The following is a 10,085-nucleotide window of genomic DNA, read 5'->3' on the forward strand; positions in this document are numbered from 1 at the left end:
TTTATACATTACCAGTATCAAAATTTTTTTTTTGATATCATAATTTGTTATCGTTTTTTTATATTGAGTGTTTAGTTCTAGTTTGTACATATGATATGAGTCGAAGAAATGAGTGCAAATTTTGACGGATAGTTGAAAGACTCCCAAAATATTTAGTGTACGTACACAAACTGTACACAGGTATTTCTATCACTAGACAGTAAAGTACAGTATAAATCATTGTTTAGTTAAAGGACCTACTTGACTTTTGAACACAATCACAGGTTTTATATTGTCTACAATACTATGACAAAACTTTACCAGCACTCAGAGTGAACTATAAATGAACTCTCACAGGAGCCTTTATGTGCTTGAAGTTTGGTAGGTGAACCATGGCAACAGACTCATCAATAAAGACAAGCGTGAGTAGTTTATAAATTCTTAACAAGTTAAAGGGTTTGGAAGTCAACGATTTCTGAGAATTTTGATTATTTTTAGCTGAAGTGTTATTACCAGTAGTTGTATACAAGTTGTATTCCCACCACTTTCCAATATGGCAACTGCAATTCCAGACTTGGAAACCTTTCTAAAAGAACTTGGAGATGATTACCTTTCCTGTACAATCTGTTTAGAGGAGTACAAGAATCCTAAAGTGCTACCATGTGATCATACATTTTGTCAAGAATGTCTGATCAAGATTGTTGAAAGAGAAGGTAGGTTGCAGTGTTCGGTTTGTGATAAATCCTGTGAGTTACCCGACACTGGAGTTCCTGGACTTAAAACCAACTTCTTCATGAACTCCCTGCTTGACATAGTTGAACGGTGTCAACCAACTGATGTGTCAGAACCAGGGCTATGTGAAGGATGTGATGAAAACACAGCAACAAACAGGTGTGTAGATTGCTACATCAATTTTTGTCCTTCATGTACAAAACCCCATAAAAGAGCCCGTGTCACTAGAAATCATACCATTATCACACTAGAAGAGTTTAAAGAAGGCAAGTCCACAAGTCACTTACTACCACAGAAAGTCTACTGCAATGATCACCCAGAGAATGAAGTGAAATACTACTGTGAGAGCTGTCAAGTCACTATGTGTACCGACTGTGCCATGATTAAACACCGTACTGCTGAACACGTTTACAAAGAACTCACAGAGACAGCAGATAAATACATTATACAGTTGAAAGAAATGGTGGCCAAACTGAGAAAGAAAGAAAAGGAAACTGAAAGATGTAAATCAGAAGCCAAACAGACCAGAAACCAACTACAGGTACAGTGTCAGGAAGAAGAAAAGAAGGTGAGAAAGAAAGCAGAAGAGATAGTACAGAAAGTAAGAAAGGAAGAGAAGAGATTGGTAGAGGAGTTGAAGACAGAGTATGGACAGAAAGTGAAAACTACTGAAGTCCAAATAGATGAATGGGAAATGAAACATGGCAACATTTCAAGTACATGTGGTTATCTAGAAGCACTGATGCATCATGGGAGTGCTGCTCAGCTGATGACCAACAAACAGCAAACAATACAACATATTGAGTCCCTCATTACCATGGACACCAAACCAAACATAAAACCAGAAGTGATGGCGTTCAAGCCAGCTGCAGAGGCCCTAGGACAAGGCATGCTGGGATTGCTGTGCAGAAAGACAGAGAAAAGTGACACAATAAGTAAAACCAGACATGTGGTAGATACCTGCATGGGTCAAAGGTCAAGAGATCATTCCACTGATACTGGTAACATGAAAACAACTATGTCTGAGATATGTGCTTCCAAGTGCACTGTTGACAAACTTCCATCGAAGCTACTAGAAGGAGAGTCAGGTGACATAGTGATCAGAACCAAAGACAGCCAAGGAAGACAAGTCATACCAACACCAGCTGTGACGGCTCAGATGAGAAAACCAGATGGAACAAGAGAAGATGTCAAAGTTACTGACAACAGAGATGGTACACTAGTATTCACAGTCAGAGGAGAAATGGAAGGCAGACATCAAGTTACCATGGCAATAGGAGATCAGCCGATACATGGATCACCTTTTAATATTCCTGTCACCAAAAGAATGGTGAAGACCTTCGGGAAGAAAGGTAATAGGAAAGGATGTTTTAATGGGCCAACCAGTGTCATCATGAATAAATGAAGACAACTTGTTGTTGCCGAGAAATTTAATAACAGGATACAAGTGACAGATAGGGATGGAAATCACATTAGATTTATTACATTCACTCACTTTAAGAATGCCTTCCAACCATTGGATGTAGCAGTGTCAGATGATGGAGATTATTTCATAACAGATGATGGTAATAATCAAATAGTCGTCAGTGATGAGGATGGAAACTTTATCAGATGCTTTGGACAGAATGAAATGAAGTCACCATATGGTATAGCTATCAATCCTGTAGATGGCACTGTTTATGTGACTGACTGGGATGGTAAAGGTGCTCACACTGACAAGACAACACACTGTATTAGAAAATACACCCAGAATGGTAAATACATCACTACAATAGGCAGCTATGGAACTGGACCAAGTCAATTCAAAGGACCTTTACATCTTTGTGTCAGCAGACAAGGTAGACTGTATGTACCAGACTATGGCAACAACCGCATACAGGTCTTCAACCAACAATGTCAATTCCTGTATGAGTTTGGTGACTATGGGGAAGAAGATGGTGACCTGAAATGGCCAAAGTCAGTGGCTGTAGACAAGGATGAATGTCTGTACATTGCAGAACAAGGCAATCATAGAGTACAGAAATTTGACAGTAAGGGTCATTTCATATGTCGTATTGATAGTGAAGAGGATGGATTGGTAAACCCAAGTTCTGTGACATTAACAGACGATTGGCCTGTCAAAGTAGTTGTGACATATTTCAAAGGCAACTACCTGAAGGTATTCACTCAATGAACTCAGAAAACATCAAATCAACATCACTCACTTCTACATGTAACAAACAGTAGCAGATGTGATGTTCTAGTACTTGCAAAATGACACCCATCACCAGACATAGAGAATTGGACTACAGCATAACAACCCAGCACCTATACTTAATCAGACAGTATGACCATGACACAGATAAAAAAACTTGAATAAAAATTGTTACTTCCATTTCAATCCCTACTGGACAAAGTGCTGTATTAAAAATATCCATAGTAACAAGGTTCTGGCATTGAACTTGAACACCTACCTTGACCACATGGTGAACAAAATCACCATTGCGTATAGAACAACACTATGGAAAACTCAACTCAATTACCACTCTCACTTTCACTTTATACCCTGCACATATTTGAGGAAGGCGTGCTAGGCTGTACAATACCACATTCAGCTGTGTACTTTTAGAGTGAAATTCTTGATTCTCAAACCTCACATGGACTACTAGTACTATGATCCAGACATCATCCTGACTTTAAACAGGTACCTTAGTATGTACAGAATTCAACAAGTGCACACAATACATGGCTATAAACTATTCGTACACTTATACGCAGATTGTGATCATGAAATTGAACTTGAAAGTGAATGCAGCAGATATTTTGCGTGTATGGAGGACAGCGGTTGTGGAATTGTTCTCCCACATAATTTGTCTACATGGATTACTGACTCCATATAAACCAATGGTATCTGATCTCACCTCCTTGACTATATACAACACTACATAATTAGGATCTTCACGCTGAATTGTGACATATAAGCTAAGGCCACGTCTACACGATATCATTTTCAAATGAAAATGCAACTATTTTGTTGTGTTTGTGCAAGCTGTCTAGATGAAGACAATAAGTGCACCAATGAAAATGCAACAATTTGAAATTGCTGTTCTAAAAGTGGATCATTTTGAAACCAATTTATTTCCATTTGAAAACAGAGTCTGTTTGAATGGGCAAAAACAGAAAGATTCATCATGTAAATGACAGAAAGCACACATATTTAACCTCAGAAAGGACCCCATTGATGACATACTAAAAATATATAAACCACGTCATTGTGTTTGCACAAGTGTTTGTATTGTTCTGTCTTAGGAGTTTCCTTGTAGATGACCAAAAACATTTGTTGCCCTATTGGGTAAGCACATCAAAATGAAAACAATATCATTTTTATTTGAAAACAATGTCATTGCAGCCTAAGAGGCCAAACAAAAGTAAATCCTACAATTGGTCAAAATAAGTCAACTCAAAGCATGACACTGACCATGATACACACGCTGACCACAGTAAACATGGCTGGCATTGACCACAATACTGACACTGACCACAGTAAACATGGCTGGCATTGACCACAATACTGACAATGACCCACAGTAAACATGGCTGGCATTGACCACAATACTGACACTGACCACAGTAAACATGGCTGGCATTGACCACAATACTGACACTGACAGTAAACATGGCTGGCATTGACCACAATACTGACAATGACCCACAGTAAACATGGCTGGCATTGACCACAATACTGACACTGACAGTAAACATGGCTGGCATTGACCACAATACTGACAATGACCCACAGTAAACATGGCTGGCATTGACCACAATACTGACACTGACCACAGTAAACATGGCTGGCATTGACCACAATACTGACACTGACCACAGTAAACATGGCTCACATTACGTGAGAACAAGACAACTTTTGAGTACCTCTTCGCTAAAATAATTATGGTATCTGCATGAACTGATCTGTTTGTAAGAACTCCTGACTAACAAAGCTACATAGACAATTAATAATGATTCATGCACTGGACTGTGACATTTAGCCTTAATGACCTGTCCAACTGAGAGAGACTGTGTGTGTTTGTGAGCTGTATGGAAACATCTTTGCCGAGAATGACTTTGACCATGAACATAATCAGCAAGATAAACACTCTTGACATCATTTGTGTGGAACAGCAAGAAAAGTATTCTGGAATTCTTAGCTTATCTTTCAATACATGGGGAAGTGTAGGTCTGTAACGTACGGTGTGAAAGGGCGCCCTCACACATTGGTTAACCCCTCTCAGAGTGGAGGCTGGCGAGGGTAGAGTGACACAACGTATCTTACAACCAAGGGATAGCATCAGATGTATGGACAGACTGAATGTGAAATAGAGATTACATGTTGTTTTTCAAGAAGTCATTTACAAATCACTTCCTGTTTGTACAATAACAAGTATTTTTCAAATTACTAAATTTTCTGCAATTTATTGAGCTATAAACAAGGACTTGGTAGATGTATATAATACCACATTACTTTTCAAGTAGAACTGGTCTTAGAAGACACACCCATTCAAATACTTTACTTCGGTGTAAATAATAGATGAAATTGATTTTGTGGATTAAAGTTTGACTTATTGTAAAATTAAGGTCAAATAAAAAGATACTAAAATAATAGTGATGTCTGATAATTGAGTGCCTGTGTTGTTGTTTTTTGAACTACAGTACTACACAAATAATGGATTTTTAAATCGAAATATGTATCACCTTTGGAGAAGATTTTTAACAAATTGATTACCACAAAGTGTACAAATAACAAAATATGCAAGAAGTGCCTAGCAAGATATCATAAAATATCCATCTTTATAATTTACACATTTCTTATAGAACATTACAAGGTTTATTCTCCCATTTCACTGACCTTATCTCATCCATCACATTTTATACACACATCTCATTACACAATGCATACACACCTATCACAGCAATGCACTTTAATACCCCATAATACAGTATCCCTCATCTCATAAAATTTTACTAACCCTTCTTCCCATTCGTGCACTAGGTGGCTTTGCAAAATTGCATGCCTTTAGCTTTAGGATGTTATTTTATAGAGTAACAGAAATAGAAAATTCACTCAAAATATTTGAGTGCCCCCCCCCCCCCCACTTCATGTATGTCTCCCTAATTACATACAGCTGACCTCCTTTAATAATACTGTCATCACACATACCTTTGAAACTCTCAGACAAAAACATAAAATCCATATAGTCTCCATACCTGTAAAGACACTGGATCCAAGTCTGGAACTTCTAACACAGCGTTTCCTTTCCTGTTTTCAACTTTTACAAGATCTGCCAAAATATCCGCTGTTTCACCTGTTCAATGAAATTTGTTAAGTTATAATGAATAGCGTGTATCTATGGTGGCAATGCTCATAATCATTGAATGAGTGGTAAAAATAAACATGTGTTTTTTTCCAAGGTTGGGGAACACCAGTAAGGTTAAAACTGTGTCAGGATTACCATACCTTGTACTGGTACTGTCATTTTAGTGGGGGACGGAACCCTGTTAGATGGATTGAGGAAGTCAGGTTGATTTTATCTCCTGACCAAGTTTCCATTCCAATGTTTTCATTAAGGGTTTTGGGAAACCCAGTAACAGAAAGGGAGGAAGTGAGGTGAAACATTCAAGGAATGCCATCCATACCATGTATGGTATTTTTTGGCAGGGAGTAAATAGTAGAGTAAAACGGGAACTCACAAGTAGATTTTATCAACTAATACAATGCAACTCCTGTTTACTGTATTATCAACTGCTTCTAATCATCATAAATCATAAATGCTAGTGTAATTGTAAGGTACATCAACTTAACATTGTCAATGCAAGTCTCATACATCACTGCACTTCTAAGTTCAGATCAACGTCAGCTCCATACTGATCAGTGAAAATGAATGAAACCAATGCATTTCATCTCATTTTGTATCCAAGTTTTAATTAAACGATGTGAATTTACAAGGTATTGTTTCCCTCTATTAAGTTTACAAGTTACACAATGTTGGAGTGGAGTTAACATATGTACTAACCTTGGGAGTCACTAAAGAGTACTTTAATATGGGTCTGAGCTAAAGCCGCTAACATGCCCTCCAGGTATTGACTTCTAATGCTAGAAAAAGAAGGAAAAAAAAATACACAATATTTCTTTTTCATACGTTGTTCAATGTGGTCAAATAATTTCACAGTTCAAATGGCCTGTCTTTTCATGGTTAAACTGATTATCTAGTAGTGAATGGTAGTGTATAGAATTAAGTACAACTCTACACTTCCCTATAGCTTGTATTGAATGATACAATAGCTCAGACTGTATCCAGATTTCTGTTGTAGTTGCCTGTTATCATGCACTGCCCTATTAATGTTCTTCAATTCATTCTGGAATTATTGGGAGGCAGGCAAGCAAAGATAGTAATAATTGACCTTCCCACCACGGCCAACCAAGAAATTGTGTGTAAAAGAATGTGATGAACAAAAGCTAGCTTGACTAACAAAAAGAACAGTATGTACAATAATGTAACACTTCTCAGAGTTTTACTGTTATCTGTACATATCACTTACAGAAACTGCATTTTGTACTCAAATGTTGCCTATGGCCAAAAAGAAAAAATTGTTTCTGATCAGGACAGTTTGTCTAAAATAGTGCGATGATGCTGTGTTTTTTTTTGTTCGTTTTTTTTTTGTTTTTTTTTATTCTCAACAAATTTGTTACCCACTCTACTATTCATTACTGTTCTTTTTATTTAGTACTTCAGAGCAAGTGTGTGTGTGGCAGATGTCATTTGTTTGTTCATGATTGGCTCTGTAGTTGTCTTCACTGAAGTAGGGAGGGTTATTTTTGTGTTTCCCATGGATATGTGGACTGCAGGGGCTAGACAAACAGGGGGAAAAAATGACCGATACATGCACTGACCAGAAACAATTCTAATTATGTTGACTTTGATGTTTTGTTTTGGTATTGTTTTACAGCATGTTTTTGTCTTGTGTCACGTTTCCATGTAATTGTATGTTAATACAGGTATTTCATTTATTCCTCTAAAGGGAGACAATACAGTATTATCTTGTTTCATCTTATGTAACAAGTACGGAAGGACACTGGTACTGGTACTGGCACACCTCCTGACCTTTGTGGGCTCATTCACTTAAATTTAACCACATTGCTATGAAAGTCTGTATTTTGGTTCTAAACTTTTATTATCACTTTAAATCCTGTTTTACCGACCTTGTAGTTGTTTGTGTACAAGCAAATACCCCCTCCCCCACCCCCGATAGATGATTATTTACAGAAAAATTGTTTTGCCAAGATAAATCATTGTGAAAGTGAATCGCTTTCATTGGTAAAATTCTAAATAACCACAGGTAATAAATATGGATTTAATATATTAACTTACAAAATTGTTATGGTTCTAGGCTATGTTGTCAAAAATTACTTCTCCGGCAACATTAGAGTGTGAAAATTGTCTTTCCCAATTCAGCTTAGATTAGTCTGTGCCAATATAACTTTGTTCACAGTACTTTCAAAATGTCCTAATGGGAGGTATGACTGTGAAACAATTCCCTTCTTTCCTTTTTTTTTTTTTTTAAATTTTTTCCCCAAACAGGAAGACATGTGTACAGATTTTTTGTGAAAAAATAGTCTCATTTGGATGGTATTTCCCTGTTCACCTTCCTATGGGAGGACAACCATGGAGGGACCCCTTCTTCCTTTTGCTCCTTCATGTATGGCCATGAATCTACCATACACTTCATGTAATGCCAATGTTGGCATATGACACGCAGTGTCAAAATACTAGTAAATTTCATTACATTAAAACATAGTCATGTTTAATACTCACATCTGTTTTTGTTTGTCTTCATTTGGTTTCACTTTGTCTTGTTCAATAATGATGCAGGGTCTGTCATACAGTGTACACAGCTGGTGAACTCTCTGTAACAACTTTTGTCTGTTTGCACCACTCGCAAAATCTGTAAAAGAACGGAAGTGTAGTAAGTACCTCAGCAAAAGAAAGTCTTCAATTTTGCTGTTATTTCGTTAAAAAATATTCTACCCATTTTCTGTTAAAATCAACAAGAAATATGAGGCTCGGGGGGGGGGGGTCACCATGTAACAGAGAATTAATGATCTCAGCTGTTTTTGATATGCTGCCAATGGTGATTAAAAAGATGTATGAACAAACTGGTCAAAATTGAAGGTATAAAATAATGTGGAAACTGAAATTCATCCATATTATATTTCAATGTGGCTACCAAATGTGAACACCAAATTTTTGTAATGATTTCAAAAACACAGGAACAAGCTTTATTGCAAAGTCTCAGTGATGTGAGCTTCTATGATTTTCAAACAAATTAGTTATAGAATGCATTCTTTGTACACCTAGTTTTGGAATGACATTAGATTTTCCATAAGAAAACAAGCAACCTACAATTTAAATGATATCTGCATTTATCAATAGATTGCATCCATTTCTCAGCAAAACTGGTGTTCAGATATACAATCTGGGCTAAACTTTACAATAAAAATTTTTGCCTTTGCGTTAGTACATTTGTACTGATTACAGCTACATGTATCAAATTAAAGTAAAAGTCCAGTCAGACTTATTTCTGCCTTTAGTACACTTTTATTCATTACTGCTATCAACTTACAAACGATTTCGGGTGATAAAATAGCACCTCGATAATTTATTCAACTTTGAAATCTTGTAAAGAAGCCCTTCTGCACTTGACATGTGTCCAGTCACTTTGGGGATTTCCTGCAAGGGTTTCAGGGAAAATCTCATAATGACATCACATTTACAACAACAATTACTTTCCCTTCACAAGTACAAAGAGTTCAAGACCAAGAGATTATGGTAAATGTAATGTCAGCACATTTACTGAAGCGTTAAATACCTCACCTGACCACACTTTTCTTTCAACACCAATTCTCCGACTGACTACATAATCACAGTTGGCTAACTGACACACAGAAACATTCAAGTTATGTTTGAGTCTCAAAGTAGATAAGATATTGGAAGAGTTGATTTCTCTGGAATCTACAAACACTACAGGCTTCATTGCGTCATGCTGTGGATGGAATAAGAGAACATATTTATCATTTTAAAGTTACATATAGCTCACTCTTCTGCCTAAATTATTCCATTCTACCCATAGTAAATTAGTATGGTTACAGTTAAAGCTGTCTACACAAAATACTGTTTAGTTTATTGGCTCTGTTTGATACAACCATACAGAAACCTGAATTGAACTTTGAAGATCACTGGAAAAAATTAGGACGAAATTAACTGCATACAGTACACAAAAGTAGTGTATACAATATTGTGTATGTTCACTCATTGCAGCTTGGATTGTGCATGTCAGACAGA

General features: G+C 36.8%; 1 protein-coding gene across 1 annotated transcript; it reads left to right on the forward strand.

Annotated features, from left to right (window-relative positions):
* Positions 1-532: 532 nt before the first annotated feature.
* LOC144444600 (tripartite motif-containing protein 2-like) lies at positions 533-2,884 on the forward strand. The gene is made up of 2 exons (XM_078134088.1): positions 533-2,041; positions 2,213-2,884. The coding sequence occupies exons 1-2, from the start codon at positions 533-535 to the stop codon at positions 2,882-2,884; spliced, it is 2,181 nt and encodes a 726-aa protein (XP_077990214.1).
* Positions 2,885-10,085: the final 7,201 nt, after the last annotated feature.

Source organism: Glandiceps talaboti, chromosome 2 (genome assembly GCF_964340395.1).
Source record: "Glandiceps talaboti chromosome 2, keGlaTala1.1, whole genome shotgun sequence".
NCBI classification, from domain to species: domain Eukaryota; kingdom Metazoa; phylum Hemichordata; class Enteropneusta; family Spengelidae; genus Glandiceps; species Glandiceps talaboti.